This window comes from Saccostrea echinata, unplaced genomic scaffold, assembly GCF_033153115.1.
Source record: "Saccostrea echinata isolate AGI-Se365-2 ecotype Australia unplaced genomic scaffold, CSIRO_AGI_Sech_v1 ptg000030l, whole genome shotgun sequence".
Classification (NCBI taxonomy): Eukaryota; Metazoa; Mollusca; class Bivalvia; order Ostreida; family Ostreidae; genus Saccostrea; species Saccostrea echinata.
The window spans coordinates 402,501-421,055 of NW_026889779.1; the positions used below are offsets into that span (position 1 = coordinate 402,501).

Here is an 18,555-nt window from a genome sequence, read left to right on the forward strand (position 1 = left end):
AGGGTTCGATATATTATGACCATAAAATATTGAGTCCCCCTACCCTTTTTAATTAAGAGGGAGGGGGGTTCAAGGTATTATGACCATAAAATATTGAGTCCCCCTAGCCTTTTAATTTAATAGAAAGGAGGGTTTGATTGAGCCCCCCCCTACCATTTTAATTTAAGAAGGAGGGGGTGAGATATATTATAACCATAAAATATCGAGTCCCCCTACCCTTTTTATTTAGAGGGAGGGGGGTTCAAGATATTATAACAATTTCGTTTTATCTTACCAAAATAGATATGATCCTAATTTACACTGGCCTTCTCTGTCAGATATTCACGATATACATTTTGAACGTTAGAGACAGGCAATACCAGTCTAGATCCGGATTCTGACATTTTTTAAAATTTATAGTCTAACCTACACATAAAAGTACAAGAAAAACTTAGGTCATATAATGCCAAGATTCTAGTCATCTAGCTTTTCTTACAGTTATACCACCTTCCTGGATAAATCCCACAAGCTCGGAAAAAAAACAAATAATCTTTTCAGAGCATGTTGGAAATGTCTATTTCGTTTAATCATCTGGAAATACATATGATCTGAAGTTTCATGTTTTGTTACATTAACCTGCATGTTATTATACAAAAGGTAACAGTAACTCGGGTCTTATAAAACCAAGACTGTTATTTCTAAAATTGTAATAAATACCTTGCTATTCTTATCTACCTTCATGGATCTTTCTGGCAAGCTCAGAAAACCATGACAACCTCAGATATGTTTTCTGAGCTCGTCGGAAAGGCCCAAGAAGATGCGATTGCTAAAAACAGTACCACACTGGAATATTTTAAACAACGTGCTTATGGGTTCTACAGACGCTTTATTTTTCACCTCAAAATTGAAATTACAGTAAAATACAGAATGCTTAAAGCACAGTTAAGGTGTTATGCCACTGCTGACGTGAAGCCCACTCTTAGATTCACCATTCTGAATTGTGACCCCCCCCCCCCTCCCCCCCTCCACAGTGCACCAATCAGGTGCATAGCCAGAATCCAAGTGAAGTACACGCAGAGAATGGCAGGGGATTGGGGGTTCCAACTTTCACATATCAAAACTTTATTAATACATTACCATATTACCATGATTTAAATACAAAAAAACAACAAAAAATGGGGGGGGGGGGGGGGAATCAACCTTTCAATGAACATTTTTAATAGTAAAGTGTTGAGTAGGTTTGGAAATAAGTGGGGGGGGGGGGGGGGGGAGAAAGACCCCTGGTCCCCTTTACTATGTGCCTGCTGGTGAGGGTCCAAAACCTCCTGAGTTTTTTCACATCACTCATTTTCTTGCAAAATAAAAATTGTGATATTTAGCTTTTGTTTATAAAATAAAGATATAGTAATATTTATTGTTTTAACACAAAGTTCAGTAATACTTCCAGGGAAACTTATCATACATGTAGGAGAAGACTGTCAAAAAATTATTGCTTTTTAGGTCACCTGAGTTTACTCAGGTGACCTATTGCTATATGTCTTCATCCGTTGGTGTGCGTCGTCCATCGTGTGTTAACATTTGAACATTTTCAGCTTCTTCTCTGGAACCACTGAATCAATTTCAACCAAATTTGGCATATAGCATCTATGGGTGAAGGGGAGTGAAAATTGTGAAATTCATGACCCCTACCCCCCTGGGGCCTGAGGGATGAGGCTAAAATCATCAAAACTAATGCAATCTTAAAAATCTTCTTCTTTACTCCTGGACATCAAGCAGTCAAACTGTTGGCATGATTGTAATGAGCATTGAGCCCTCTACCAAAATTGTGAAATTTATGGCCCCAGGGTTGGGGTTCTGGTGCTAGGGCAGGGCTCTGTTGAATATATAGTGAAAATGCATAATTTCTTAAAAAATCTTCTCCTCTGCTCCTGTGTATTAAGCAGACAAACAATATGCATAGTTATGATACGGAAAGATGCTTCTTCTTAAATTGTTGATTTCATGGCCCCAGGTCAGGGGTTCTGGTGTTTGGGCAAGGCTCTGTTGAATATATAGTGAAAATGCATTATTTTTTTTAAAAAATCTTCTTCTCTAATCCAGGGCAAACAAACTGGATGCATAGTAATGATAAGTAAGGGTGCCTCTTCCTATATTGTAAATTTCATGGCCCCTGGGTGAGGGGTTCTGGTGTTAGGGCAGGGTTTAATGATTACATATTAAAAATGCAATAATTCTTTGAAAATCTTCTACTTTTCTCCTGGGTATTAAGCTGATGAACAAAGAGTATAGTAATGATGAGTAATGGTGCCTCTTCCAAAATTGTGAAATTCATGGCCCCAGGTTCAGGGGTCCTGGAGTTAGGACATAGTGAAAATGCATTATTCTTTAAATAACTTCTTTTTTGATCCAGGGTATTTAGCAAACAAACTGAATGCATAGTAATGATGAGTAAGGGTGCCTCTTCCAAAATTTTGAATTTCATGGCCCCTGGGTCAGGGGTTCTGGTGTTAGGGCGGGGCTCTAATGATTACAATGTAAAAAACAAATGCAAAAATTCTTTGAAAATCTTCTTTTCTCCTGGGTATTACCACATATCTCGCTTGAAAGTATACACTATGACTGAAATTGTGATGCCTTGAGCGATGACATCGTTGGATTTGACAACTGAATCATGCTGTTACATTCATAAAACATGCATTTTAATTGGTTGGTTGGGGCCCGCCCACTATCGTGTGGTATCCTTTGCCTATATATATAGTTTGAAAGCGTCTAATGGCCTTCCATGTTTGATCAGTTGATCGGCGAAAACTTGGTTGACTTTTTGATTAGAAAAAAAGAATCAAACCATAAAATCATATTTCAGCATGTGATATTCTTTTCACAGACGTTACATGTACATCCTTATTGTTAAATGGCACACACTGTTTATCCTACTATACATGTATTTCTGCTGATTTTCTCGGCAATAAATTGACAGCATTTTTCATTTTCGGTGTTTGTTACACAGTTTATGCGACTTTTCTGTGTACTAAAAATCTTTTTCTCTAAGTTTTAGTCCGTAGTGTTTGTAAACAAGTGACTTATTACACTGGGTAGGCAAACTCATGAAAATGGAAACCTGAGTATTTTTGTAAATTATACCCAGCTGATACCAGAGCACTTGTTCTTGAAAACATATTCATAGTTGGTTAAACACAATGTGAAACATTTATTTTCTTTTATTTTAAATATTTTTATAACATTTTATTTATATATATGATATAATGAATTATTCAACTGGTTTATTGCCACAACTGTCGAGTTTCAAATGTGTGTTTGTTATTGCATTTCTGTTTTACCAGCCGTCACGTCAATAAACAAGCGACCAGAAAATCGATATCCATGTGTTTTTCAGTGCAATTTTTACAGCAAGTATTATTTATATTCATTACAGACTAATAAGTATTCACCGAATCCAGGTACTTTTAATTTTATTGATATACTGAAGAAGAAAATGGGGGGAAAAAACGGCTGTGTTTTTCAATCGCATAAAATTAACTCAACTCCCTGCACAGACTTCATTTGCAAGACCATTTTACAGTTTACCAACACTCACAATCATTTAACAAAGTATTCCATTGTACCGCTTGTTCACCAAAAGTCAGTACCTAGCTCAGTGTATATAAGCACAACTTTTTTGTCTGTTTTCAAAACATGTTTTCCCACAAAACCTTTGAGATTGTGGGAAGACTTAAAAAAATACACCAATCAGATTCTTTGTTGGATTTCGCAATTGTTATTCAGACAGATTCAATTGTATTTCAGTCAGATTCATTAGTGTTGTTACTCAACGCATCACTATTTCGCTTGTAGTGTATACTTTCAATCAAGATTTGCGATAAGCCGATGAACTAAGAGTATAGTAATGATGAGAAATTTTATGTCCCCTGGGTCAAGGTTCTGGTGTTAGGGCAGGGCTCTGGTGTTAGCTCCTGGGAGATGAAATTCATAATTTCAGGAACTTTTATGAAAATTCATGATGTATTCATGAATGGTTCATGATGGTTCATGAATTTTATTCATGAATATATTCATAAAATGTAGTTCATGAACAAATGATGAATATATATGAAAATTGGTAATTTTCAGTTTAAAAATGGAGAGAAAAAAAAACAACGTTTAGTTCAAGGTAATGAATGTTCATGAATTTTCATGACGACTTAAATGACATGAGCGATTGCCAGAAAACACTCATTACTCCCATAATACAACTTTTGCATGCACATGCACTGTTGAACAAGCCCCTGGTATAATTAATAACATGTTTTCATTTATCTACTATTTGAAAAAATAAATCATGAAATCTGTAAACATTTCGTGTTTTGATTATAATTAAACAAACACTGCATCATCATTGCCAGCAATTTTTTCTTTTATTAACCAGTTACATTGAATTATTGTGCTGACTTACTTTGACCCTGCTGTTCTGCATCTGATATTTTCCCAATATATATACATATATTCCTATACAATAGGGCTGCATGTGCGGTGCACTTAAAATTTCAGAGCATCGCTGTTTGATTCGGTGCACCAATTCAGAATTCAGGAATTCATTTCGGTTTGATTCAAAATTTATATAAGGCCAAAGTTTGTTTTTTTTTTGGTTTATGACTTTCTGTCTCAAAAAAAATGCATTGGGTCGAAAAATAAAAATAAAAATAATTTAGGATTCAACAATTTCATTTTAAAATACCAGCAATGTTTATTTTAATAAAAATAATACACGTCAATAGTACTTTTTAAGTTTTATTGTCTAGATCACATAACTCTTTTTATTTAATTTTAATTCATTTCTAACTTTAGACTGAATGTCATTTTCATTTACATATAGTTCTGATATTTGTTTGTCAATCAGTGCTTGGTTCATGATGTTCAACTTTTTGTGTTCTTCAGTGATATGTGATGTGTTATAAACCTTGGTATCCCCACAAACTAAAAATAAGGATCCAAATTTAAGTTAAATTTAGATTGAAGAAAAATACAATTTAATTATTTAACAATATTAAAAGTAATTGATGTTGAAATAAAGGTTATAATAATTTGATCATGCAGCTATCAAATTTAATGTTCAACCTGCAGCAAAAAAGCTTAATAATTTCTCAATCAAGTCCTTCTTTAAATTTTTCTTATGTACCTCACTGCAGCACAGTAGGCAATGCTCATTATTTACTTAGTAATTCAAAGGGCTTTGATCTCAATTGAGTATGAAATTTGCAAAGATTTGTATATTGAATTTACTTCTAGAAATTAACAAATGTTTTAAACACATTTGAAATTATCCAGTGAAATACCATGCAGTCAACATTACTTCAACTAAGATGTATCTCTCAACACTAAATTGGCCTAACTATTATCCATGGATTTATCAGCCTATTTTGGGAAACAACATTTTTGGGGAATTGGGAAAAAATTATCGGCTATTTGATGAAATTGGAAAAAATTTAAAATGTTGCTTAAATCATGTATTCAGGGGTACTTCATTTAACATTTCAGCATGAACTCTAATTTGGGCAACCAAACGACAATTAAATATGATCCATCTTCATCATACAAGATCAATTATGAATAATAGACTAATAAAAGTAAAATGGACTTTAATGAGTATAAAGCATTTATACAACTTAGGGTAGTACATGTACATGTGTGTATGAGATTTCAATTTAGGTCATTAGAGTATCTGTGTCTGGAGATTTTAAACCTCCTGCAAAAAATTATACTAAGTGCACATTTTCTAAAAGTCCTCTTTTAATATGTATTAAAGCATTGAAAATATATTTTTCTATTTGAAATAATGCCTAAATTCCTTACCATTCACTTGTAGATCAATTGACTAGGTGGAAATAACTTAATAAATCTATATAATTTCACAATATCATCATTTTTAGAAAAACGGAGGAAATTCGGATTAAAAGTTGGCGATGTTTTTACAGTGTTTTAAAACATGTGTTATGAATGTAGCTTTGCTAAATGAGTTAAATAGATGAAAATTACAGACAATCTGACAATTTTACTTAATAGTGTTTTCCCAAGATAATTAAAAATAAAAGCATTGTTCACAAATTGGGAAAAAATACTGCCAAATTGGGAAAAACTGAACTCATTTTCAATTGGGAATGGGCCGAATTTTGGCCCCTGAGAAGGCACTGATAAATCCCTGTTATCTATAGGTGTATCCATGTCTGCTAGGTCGATCAGGGTTGGGCATACACTCTCCAATATTACAGTATGAATTTAGCCTATTGAGACATTGCAATTGAAAAAGGGATCATTTATCCAAGATTTTATTCACTTTTCCATGCAGAAAGAGTTCTTTAAGTGTGTGTCATTGCTTTCAGTGAGGAATTACCTTATTACATGACAGAACCGCCATTTTTGGTTTGCACATGTGTTTATTTACGGTCACCTAAATGTTTGTAAGGGTCTCATATATTTATAAGCACTTATTTGACTAAGATGCATTCTAAAATTTAAAACCCACCAGTTCAGCTGAGAAAAATCCGGAAAAATATGTCAGAAAAAGACATTATTTTTATTTTCATGATTTGTGAAAATTAGGGTCAGCGGAATCGTAAACCAAAAGAAAAAAAAACTTTGGCCTAAGATGTATAAACAAAAATGTCCGCCAATTGCAGATGTCCAGATTGGAAGTGTTTGTTGTCATGATTTTAATACTTTTTATAATGATTGTGCCAGTTTGAAGTCAGTGATTTAGTTTTTTTTATTCCACAAACACCTTTTACTTTTACAATAGAGGTTAGTTTAAATTGGTATGGGCTAGTAAATAGCCTGACGGGCTAGTGAAAAAGTAGCAGATATTTTCCATGTTTTGCTTTTAAATCCCCAACCAATGAAAAACATAGGTAATCAAAGATTACGAAGCTCACCTTGACGAAGGTTATCTGTAAGTAAGGCAAATCTCACATCATATTTTTTCTAGTTAGTGTTCATCCCAAGATTAATATCCATACAAGTTTGGTTTAAGAAGGACTTATAGATACTTGGAAATAGACCTGCTCAAAAAACTTTTAACCTGTTTACTAATCAAGAAAATTTTGGTCAGTTCCAACATCCAAAGCAAGTCTGGAAGTTTTCATCCTTAGATGCACCATCCATGCAAGTTTAATCATAACATGCCATAATATTATATAGCTACTCCAAAAACATTACTCTGGTCACTCATCTGGAAAATGTAGGTCAGATTCAGAATCCAAAACAAGTCTGAAAGTGTCCATCCTAAGATATATCATCCATGCTAATTTGATTAAAATATGGCTAAAATTCACTCATCTGGAAAATCTAGGTCAGATTCAGCATCCAAAGCAAGTGTGGTAGTGTCCATCCCTAGATGCATCATCCATGCAAGTTTGGTTCAGGTAGGGCCTATCGTTACTTGGGAATGGACCTGCTCCAAAAACTTTAACCTGGTCACTCATCTGGAAAATCTAGGTCAGATCCAGCATCCGAAGCAAGTGTGGTAGTGTCCATCCCTAGATGCATCATCCATGCAAGTTTGGTCCAGGTAGGGCTTGTAGTTACTTGGGAATGGACTTGCTCCTAAAACTTTAACCTGGGACGCCGACGCTAACGCCGACGCCAACACCGGGGGTATAGCATAAGCTCATCTCGACTTCATCGAGGTGAGCTAAAAATCAAAGGTGTGTGGTTCTCTTGTTCATATATCTCCTCTGTCTAATTCTTTTAGCACTTCTACGTTATTTATTTATTTCTAAAAACCATGAAAAAGATCGTCTTTTTTCTACTAATCCGAATTTCCTCTATCCCGATTTTATTTTCATTAATTGATTAAATTATTTCCAACTACTCAACTATATAACTGAAGAGTAAATATATACAAGGGTTATCAAAAATATATTAACATTGTATCTGAAGATTTGAATTTAAAAAAAAAAAATCACTAAGCTTTCACTTCATTTTCGAAGAGGAAGTCCAATGATCAGAAAAAAAGATGAATGTATACTACCATATTAAAGGTATCTATAGCATGATTGTTCATTCTATTAAATTCAACCTTAAGGTATGTCACTCGTGAAATTTGTTATATCAAGGATTTTTTGAGAAGTATATTTTGGATAAGTACTCATATAGTACGACTCAAAATTGCAGAGAAAATGGGGGGTCAGTGTGCATCTAACTGAGCTACGGTACAATTAAGTTGACCTTTTTGCACTTAAATTGTAACTTTTTGGTTAATCACTTTAACCGTTATCATATTTTATCAGATGTAACCATGGCAATAAACATAATCTTATTTTACGTAAAATAGTTTGAATAATATTTATCATTGAACAAATCATACAAATTAATGCGCGTAAATTATTGTGTGACCTTTATGCACTAAAAAAGTCTCATATTTGGGGTATTAAAAATCTAAACAGGCAATAGAATATTTTCTTGTATCAAACTTTTTACAACTTAAGTGCCGATCGGTCAAAAGTGTCGAGTAGTTTAAAATGATGAAAGAAAAAGTTGGGGTCAGTGATGTAAATTTTGAAATATTGGTCAAAATATGTGATTTTCTGGCAAAAAACTGTGTAAATTTTATCTTAACTTCTTTAATATATCTTCATTTCTTGGCAAAGTTTGTTGAGCGAAGGTGTAAATTTTGTTATAAAAATATAAATTGAGACCTATATATATAATATTCCAGGCATATCATAATGGAAAATTTTCTCTGAGTAAAAGTATATAAGGCTAAAGTTCCAAGATATTAAATTTAGTAAATGCATAGATTTGCAGAATTTTCTGCTAAATATCCTTCCACCACAAGAAATAGTCCCTTATAAATCTTGCTTCTATATGAATATTTGAGCAGTTTTTTAATTGAATGTTGAACATTTTACATTGTTTAATTTAAATATGTTATAAAGATTGAATTGTAATAAATAGTTTTTAAGTAAGAGGTTCTGACTAAACTTTTCTAAAAGGCTGACGAGTGACATACCTTAAGAGGGCAGATTGGGGTCTTCATTGCGCAATACTTCGCAGAGCATAGTAAAATAAAGCGTATTTACTTTTTGAAAGCAACTTTTTAAAAATAATTTACAAAGATTAACAAATTTAAGAAATCTCAGGTTAAAAAATCTTATTATGTTTTTAAATAACTGATTTTTTAAATGATTTTTCAAATGATGGCCCGGGGTAGATAGATGTCGTAAAGACGTCGTAATAGTGTGTTTTTGACGTTATGAATAACCGAAGTTCTTTAAGCAGGGTCATTAATTATGCCAAAAAATAAAAAGTATAAAATATATGCTCTTGAAATTTAAAACATAGGAAATTGAGAAGTTAACAATCATTTTTATCATTTTTTATGTAAATCTTTGGTATCTGTCATGTTTTGTTTCACTCCATAAAAACAGGAAAATATCATGAATTTTGACATTTTGAGATGCTCCCTCTGGAAACCAGATGCTAGAATTTTGTGTTTCTTGCAAAAAATGTACAATATAGTATCATCCATCAAATAATATACTTTGAGCAAAACGTCTACAGTAGCATTTGTATAATTTGCTCTGAAGTGTGAAAAAATGGTATTTTCCTATATAATCCTATTGTAAATGTACCTGTATTTTGAGATGGTCCCTAAAAAATAACCAGATAGTAGACTTTCACTAAACTTGGCATGTATACTGAAGTCAGTGTAAGGTACATATAGTATGAAATATATGGAGATAACGAACAGTATTCAAGCTCAAAAGTCCATTAAACAATACAAAATAGGAGCAGAGCAAACACTGACCTCCAAAACATCAAAGGTGGGATCAGGTGCCATGGAGGAGTGAGCATCCCCTGCCGACCGGTCACAACTGCCGTGTGCTCCTTGTCATGATTGGGAAATAACAGAAAAATCCGTCGAAAATTCAGTGTGTTAATAATGGCCTAACAATTAGTATGAAAAACATCAGTCTGCATTTGACTCAAAGATAAACTGTATTTGCTGATAAGGTCATTGTATCCACAATAGTATAAAATTAAAGAGTTTCTCAATAGTAGTTTTTGTACAATAAAACCCCAGTCGGCTCCCTTAAATAATTTCTCTGTTTATTTATCTATTATTGACTATGAGAAAATAAGCAGAAGAAATATGAAATGAAGAGTAATTGAATATGAAATGGAATAAAATAATACAACAAAAAGTTTCAAATTTTATTATTTTTCTGGGTTAGTAGAAATTTTACTTTAGCTAGTAAAAATGTTAAATCCACTAGCCTTACTTGTTAGTGTCTCAGAAAAGTTTTTGTGAAGACTGAACTCAAGGAGTTTAATCAGTTTTTAAAGCAAAGGTTATTATTTTTCATTTATAATGAGAAATATTTACACTGTTTTAGGTTAAATTGAACCAAATTTAAAAAAAAACGAACTGTATCATTCTGAACCGAAACTGAACCGAATCGATTGAACCCTGAATCATCCCAGCCCTACTATACAAAACTTTGATTGACTTTTATGACCCCATCCAATATACAGGGCTCTGGTTTGAAAAAAATCTTAATCTACACTATCAGGGATGATTCCACATCAATATGATCCATCATGGCATTCCTGCTCTCGAGAAGAGGAATTTTGAGGTTTTTTTCCCCTATATAATCCTATGTAAAACTTTGATTTCCTATTGTGGCCCCATCCTACCCCAGTGGCCATGTTTTGAACAATTTAAAATCTGCACTTCTTTAGGAAGCTTCCACTTAAGTTTCATCTTTTCTGGTCAAGTGGTTCTGGAGAAAAAGATTTTTAAAGATTTTTTCAGAATATGTCAATGTAAAACTTTGATTTCCTATTGTGGCCCCACCCCACCCTCAGAGTGCCATGTTTGGATTACTTTAAGATCTACACTTCCTTAAGATGCTTTCACTTAAGTTTCTCCTTTTCTGGTTATGTGTTTTTTGAGAAAAAGCTTTTTTAAAAAAATTTCTTGTATATTTCAATGTAAAACTTTGATTCCCTAATGTGGCCCCATCCTTTCTGTGGGCCATGATTTCAACAATTTGGAGTCTAAACTTCCTTAGGAAGTTTCATCATAAGTTTCAACTTTTCTGGCTAAGTGGTTCTTGAGAACATGATTTTTAAAGATTTTTCCATTGTATTTCATTGTAAAACTTTGATTCCCTACTGTGGCCCCACCCTACCCCCAATCTACTCCATCTAAGGAAGCTTTTACATAAGTTTCAGCTTTACTGGCCCAGTGGTTCTTGAGAAGAAGATTTTTTAAGATTTTTTCTAAATATATTTCAATGTAAAACTTTGATTCTTTATTATGGCCCAACCATACCCCCAGGGGCCACTTTCACCCCACTGTTCTGCACCAGATTTTCCCAAAATATATAGACATTCATTCCTGAGTAAAACTTTGATCGCCTTTGTTGCCCCACCCTATTCACAGTTTTTTTTTTTATTTTTTAGATTTTTCCAAATCTACACCCATGTAAAACTTTGATTCCTTATTGTAGACCCACCTTACCCCTGGGGGCCATGATATCTATACTATCTCAAGAAGCTTTTACATAAGTTTCAGCTTTTCTGGCCCAGTGGTTCTTAAGAAGATTTCCAAAGATTTTCTTATATATATTTCAGTGTAAAATTTGATTCCCTATTATGGCTTCACCCTATCCCCAGGGGCCATGATTTGAAGAATTTAGAATTTAATCTACCTAAGAAAGCTTTTACATAAGTTTCAGCTTTTCTAGCCAAGTGGTTCTTGAGTAGAAGATTTTTTTAATGACCCCACCCTATTTTGCCTTTTCTTGATTATCCCCCCTTGGAAGGGACTTGGCCCTTCATTTGAATAATTTAGTATCACCTTTAACCAAGGATGTTTTGTGCCAACTTTGGTTAAAATTGGCTTAGTGGTTCTTGAGAAGAAGTTGCAAAAGTTAAAAGTTTACAGATGAACGGAAGGATAGATGAACGTCAGACAACGTGTGGTCAGAAAAGCTCACTTGAGCTTTCAGCTCAACTAAGCTAAAAACAGGAAGTAGAACATTTCAGGGACTGTGTATTGTGATGACCATTTTTCCATATATGACCAACTAAGCATACACCTAAGAATAAAGGTTGAAACTCATATAGTGATGCAAACAATTTGCTTGTGAGCTGATCATTAGTAAAGATGATTTTGTAAGATAAAATGCATTAATGGTTTTTAATATATGATCAGCTTAGCCCAGCCATGGAGACTGAGCCACTCAGAACCCAAGGGGCCATGAATTTCATAATTTTCCTGGAGGGCTTGTTGCTTCAGAGAAGAAGGCAAACAGTTGACTGCTTCATCATATTGATGATTTTATGACTTTGAAGGTTTTGGCCCTACCCCTCAAGCCCTAGTAAGACATGAGACACCACAAAATTCAATTGCGAGAAGAAAACGAAAATGTACAAAAGTCTACAAATGATGATGACGACAACAATGGACAAAAGGTCACCTGAATGACTCAGCTCAGCTAAAAAAGAATGTCAAATGCACAAATTTCAAATATGACAGTATATAAGTAAAGTGTCATTCTATTTTAGATCAAGAAACTTACATTCCATGTGTATGTGATAGATGAATCAACTAAAGATGATGTTAACTCTGCCTCCTCCTTGGAATCTGTTTTTTTCTCCAATATATCCAACTTAGTATTAAGAGTCCCTAAAATAAAAAGTAAACTATAAAACTGACTGGGCTATTAAAGGACTTCGAAAATAAACATTCAGATATACATACAGTGATTCATTTTGAAAATGGTTATCATGGGTCCAAAGGACCCCTCTGAATGAAAATAATGAGACCCATGTCAAAATCAATGTGTCCAAAACCAAGGCCTTAGGGTACCGCATATTAAATACTACAGAGGAAATTCTGGTGAAATATAAATGGATATTGCATGAAAGTGCAAATTTTTTATTGTAGCTGTGAATGGTCTATACTTTGACTATTGAATTGAAAGTAAGAATACATGATTTTGTGGCATAAAAATAATATGTTGTCAACTGTGCACCTTGTTTCTATTTTTAGATCATAACTACAATCTTTGTCATAAAAAGCACAGAAGCAGATCAGTTATTGAATTAAATAAAGTAAAGAAAGTTTTTTAAAAAATGAAAAATAGTCAGAAAGAAAAATGATCGTATATTATACATGTACATCTTGGCTTCTAAGGAAAAAGTTAAAATACATAGGTTAAATTACATCTTAAATACAAAGGTATAGCCTAGTACACGCAGGGACCTATATAGTTAGTATATAGGTCCCTGGTACACATAATGCTTCAGAAATGTTCTACAGTAGACATAATCAAACAATGCTATCTTACTTCTAAATATTTTCTGATAATTGCTTGTTATAAACAATTTAACAGTGAATTGTGAAATCTGACCTGTTGTTGGCAAACTTATACCTGTTATAATCACTAATGCATATCGCTTAGTGTGGAAATGATGCAATCAGTCAAGTTTTGAATCAGATTATATGGAAACAATTTAAAATAATAAATGTCTTTCTATAAATTCATTGCGTCCAATGGGATGCACGTTTATTTAAATGATGCGTCCTGGGAAAAATTTGGGCGTAATTTATGCAGGACGCACACCAAAATGAATCACTGACATACAGACAAAGTGATATGACCCTTAAATTTACAACAGCTTTTCTCTTAAACTACAGTTCTCCTACACAAAATTTGAAAACATTATGTTGGAAACTGTTAAGTTATTGAATTACACTAAAAGTGTCAAGGATATACTTTCTGTTACAGCAAATTAACATTACACAAAACATTTTTTCCGGATTTAGCTTGAATGTTACATTTTTCCGGATTTGGTTCCAATATTACAATTTTCGCGGGTGCACGAGCTTTTTACAACTTTAGAAATTGTTTACTAGTGTTTACTAGTCACTGTGCTGATTATCATGTTTGTCTTCACTTTTCCCATGAGAGAAAACTCCTAAGTTGGTAAGTTAAACATAAAATCTATTTGTATATCGTTTCATAAGAAATTTTTACATGCATAATTGTTATCAATTATATGTTTACAAAAATGTTCAATATTCACCTGTTATGGTGTAATTTTTAGTGACATGTTAGAAAGTTCGCATGAAAGATTTATGATTTGATGACTATGTGTAGAAAATTTATGTCATAATAGGTTGATATTTATAATGTGATATTGAAAGTTAAAGATTTGCTGTGATTTTTGCGTGAAATTATTTGGTGCATGTGCACTCTACAATAATCATATATTTTGTTTGAGCATTTTCTAGTAACGGTAATTCATTTGAAACTGTGTGATTTGATACTAATATGAATTTCATATGTGCTAATTTACTAGGGTACATGTGCAATATTTATTGTAAAAATGTTGTTTACAAGAACATAGAGTATTTGTTTAATAATCAGACTGATGTTAATTTGTCAGTCGCAGAGTGTGTGGTTTATGTGTAATATCAAATACTTATATATCTGTTTTCTATGTATTTACAGTAAATCACATCACATCACATCATATCGCTGTCACTGGAAGTAAACAATAAAGGATGTGCATTTACAAGGGAGTTAACTTCTCTGTGAAATTGATGATAGTCAGTACACTTTCAAACATACGTACACACAGACAGACATTCTGACAAAGTGATATGACCTAAAAATCTATCAATTGTTGTCTTGCTCTGAAAAGCAAAGTACTTATGTACAAAATTCGAAAAAAAAAAATATATTGAAAACTTTTTGAGTTGACCTAAAAATCTATTAATTGTTGTCTTGCTCTGAAAAGCAAAGTTCTTATGTACAAAATTTGAAAAAAAAAATATATATTGAAAACTTTTTGAGTTATCACTTGAAAACAAAAGTTTCATGGGTATACATTCAAACATATGTTCAGAAGGACAGACAAAGTGATAAGACCCCATAATCTATAGATGTCTTCCTCATATAGTGAAGTATACTCAAAAGGGGTTATCAAGAAGTTAATGGATTAGTGAGATAAAATTGATTCTATGTAGATTGTGCTTACAAAATTCATAAGAATTTTAAAACAACAAAAAATGAAAAGTTTTGAAATTTATACTTTGATACATAATTATATAATTTTTTAAGTTATCCTCAAATCATTTAATATCTTTATTAGACTGATGAGAAATCGGCATTTCTGATTGGCTGAAAAATGTCTTTGATATCTGCATCAATAAAACTTTCACAAATTAGCCAGAACTACATTTTTTAATGTGCATAATGGCTAGATAGTTTTCGTATGACGTATTTTCCTTCCGAGTTATTTCCCTTGGCCACCATTTTGAGGTCAAATTGGTAAATTATAATCTTTAAGCAACCAATTTTATACATGACTGACAGAAATATACAATAAAAAAATCTTTACAATGTAAAAATTATGAATTAAAGACTAGGCTGTAACAAATGTATATTTGCCAGAAAATTAGTGCTATCTACACCCCAAATCCCCAGTACAGTCCAGCTGAAACGTTCTACTTTACTATTTTTCTGTTCGCTCACCATTCGATCACCGTTTGTTACACCTCTTGTTCAGCGTGTCTTCAGCATGCGCTCACTGTTCACAGTTTTGCGTTCACCATTCAACTACTGCTCGCGTTCACTGTTCACCTTGCGTTCCTCATTCGCTTTGTTCACCGCTCGCCCACTGTTCATTCACTGTTTATTCAGCGTTCACTAATTGTTCAGCTTTCATTTCATTCAGAACTCCAAAGTGAAAGGATCGACTTATAGTGATGATAAAATTTAAAAAAAAAAGTTTTGGCAAAAGTGGAACGAAACTTTCAATTGACATCAGGAATATAAATATTACTAGAAACTCATTGTGAGCAGTTAGATGTCTTCTGTCCGATTTTGAAAATAAAAACATAAATTCAAGCTGAAAAACCGATAAAAAAATTCAGACACTCTGGAGATTTAACCCTGGTCGCCAATGTGCTAACCATTACGCCATTTGGACTCCCGCTTCAAAGTGAAAAATGACGAATATCTAGAGTTTGGATTTATCAATTCAAAAACAAATTAAATATTTAGCATTTTGAAAAGAGGCTCTCTTAACCTTACAAATATTACAGAAAAATATTGAAGTTAAAAATCAATTTTTTAAAATTTGTTTCTGGTAGCGACCAGAAGTAAAGACGACGCATGAAAAAGTCCCTTCGCCCATCTAGAAATCATTGTTCTATCATCTCTAACAAGTCTCTAGTTCATATCTTTAACCTTTCTTTAGAACATCTGCGGACAAAATTTCATTTTAAAATATGAAAATTGTCCATAACTTGGCAATAAAACCGAATTTACCAAAATACAGAATTTTATATAAAATTCACATCAAAACCTTTTATCCCTGAAAATTTCAAAGAAATTCATTAAATAGTTTTTCGAGAAATCGCATGCAAAAAATTTTGTCCGAAAAAAAAGGAATAAAAACTAGAGGAGCTTGATGTAAAGCAACAAATAAGTCTTCCATCTAATTCTCAAGCAGATCAAAATCGAGAGACATCTACGGTCATGTGTGCAAAAATGAGCCATTGATGACTACTTCTGGTATGACAAGAAGTGACGTAATTTTGTCAACTTTTTATGATTTCCTTAGCTGCTATCTGTTATTCTGAACAACTTTCCTTCTTTGATGCTTTACAAATTGTCAATACTTTTTGAGATATAGGGAAAAAAACTTTTGGCCCCTCTAGCTCCTTAATTGAAGGGGCCAGCCCCTTTTTGTTGATATTCTTTGAAAGACTGTGATATTCTGCACAACTTTTGTTTTGTATGTCTTAACAAAATATTGACAGGTAAGAAGATATTGTAGAAAAAGTGCTAGAAATTTGGAAATTCTCCATTTGACTATATTTGGGCCACAGCGAGCATCGTCACTTCATACTTTCAGGGTTAATGATCTACAAAATTCACTTTTCCATAGGTTGCTCTATCATCACTGAAAATTTCAAACTTCAATATTCAGCGGTTTTTGCAAACACTGCCGGACAAAGTGACCCTCTTAAAATCACAAAATTGCGGAAATCTCCGAACCGGAAGTGACGTTAACAAAACAAAAAATATATAACTAGAATTTGTGATATTCCATCAGACCTGAGAGTTTCATGAAAATCCATCAAGCTTTTTCTGTGAACTTGCATGCACGAAATTGGTAAGAAAAAAAGACTAGACGAGCTTATTGCAAAGCAACAAATAAGTCTTCAGTCTAATTCTCAAGCAAATGAGAACAAGATCGAGAGGTATCTACAGTCATGTGTTCAAAACTGAGCTATTTACAACTACTTCTGGTGTGTCCGGAAGTGACGTCATTTTGATGACTTTTTATGATCTCCTTAGCTGCTATCTGTTATTCTGAACAACTTTCCTTCTTTGATGCTTTACAAATTGTCAATACTTTTTGAGATATAGGGAAAAAACTTTTGGCCCCTCTAGCTCCCTGAATGAAGGGGCCAGCCCCTTCTTCTTGATATTCTTTGAAAGATTGTGATATTCTGCACAAATTTTCTTCTGTATGTCTTAACAAAATATTGACAGGTAAGGAGATATTTTAGGAATGACTCTAATTCTTGGCCAAATTATTCGAGGATAACCTGGTTTGGGTCAGTTTACGCTTTATAATCCGTGAAGCGGATTATAAAACAGCGTAAACTGACCCAAACCAGGTTATCCTCGAATAATTTGGCCAAGAATTAGAGTCATTCCTTATAATTTAATTCTAAAATCATTAAACAACTGTGGGTGTAAAATTTCGTTGCTTTTTATTAGTTCAAATTTGCCGCTCAATAATACAACCCTAGTAACGGAAGTGATGGGAAGCGAGGGGAGGTAAAAACTGATACATAGTCCTAGCAGCCATGTTTTTTGTTTACATGTGGTAAGATCCGAGTTACTGTTTGAAGTTAAAGGTACATTTATTAAATCTGGAATTTTCCATGAATCCCGAGGACTGGAAATGAGAGGATTGCGTGGATACAGACGATTCAGCTGGTTGTCAGGGGGGTGTGTCCCCATACCAAACCAGGTTATACAGAAATAATTTGTGTTCCTTTTTGGATATTAACCAATCAGAGGCTAGAGTACAAACAAAATTAAATTATTGTAGAAAAAGTGTTAGAAATTTGGAAATTCTCAATATGACTATTTTTGGGCCACAGCGAGCGTTGGTGCTTCGTACTTCTGGGGTTAATGATCTACAAAATTCACTTTTCCATATGTTGCTCTATCATCACTGAAAATTTCATACTTCTATGTTCAGTGGTTTTTGCGAACACTGTCAGACAAAGTGACCCTCTTAAAATCACAAAATTGTGGAAATCTCCCAACTGGAAGTGATATAATAAAAAAAAACCAACATATATCTAGATTTATTTATGTTTCATCAGACCTGAAACTTTCATGAAAATCGAGCAAGCCGTTTCCGAGAACTCCCGTGCACAAAGTCGGTAAGAAAAAATAACTAGAAAGTCTGCTATTGCAAGCAATAGCGTATGTCGCCCCGAACTGGCTTTATTAGAAATTGTCTAAGAGTGCATTA

General features: G+C 33.3%; 1 protein-coding gene across 1 annotated transcript in view; it reads right to left on the reverse strand.

Moving 5' to 3' along the window:
* The window catches only part of LOC133196087 (uncharacterized), a 214,282-nt gene that overhangs the window by 19,918 nt on the left and 175,809 nt on the right, over positions 1-18,555 (reverse strand). Inside the window, exon 3 of the mRNA XM_061332029.1 lies at positions 12,561-12,667. Coding sequence (XP_061188013.1) covers positions 12,561-12,667 — 107 coding nt within the window. The remainder of the gene's footprint in view (positions 1-12,560; positions 12,668-18,555) is intronic.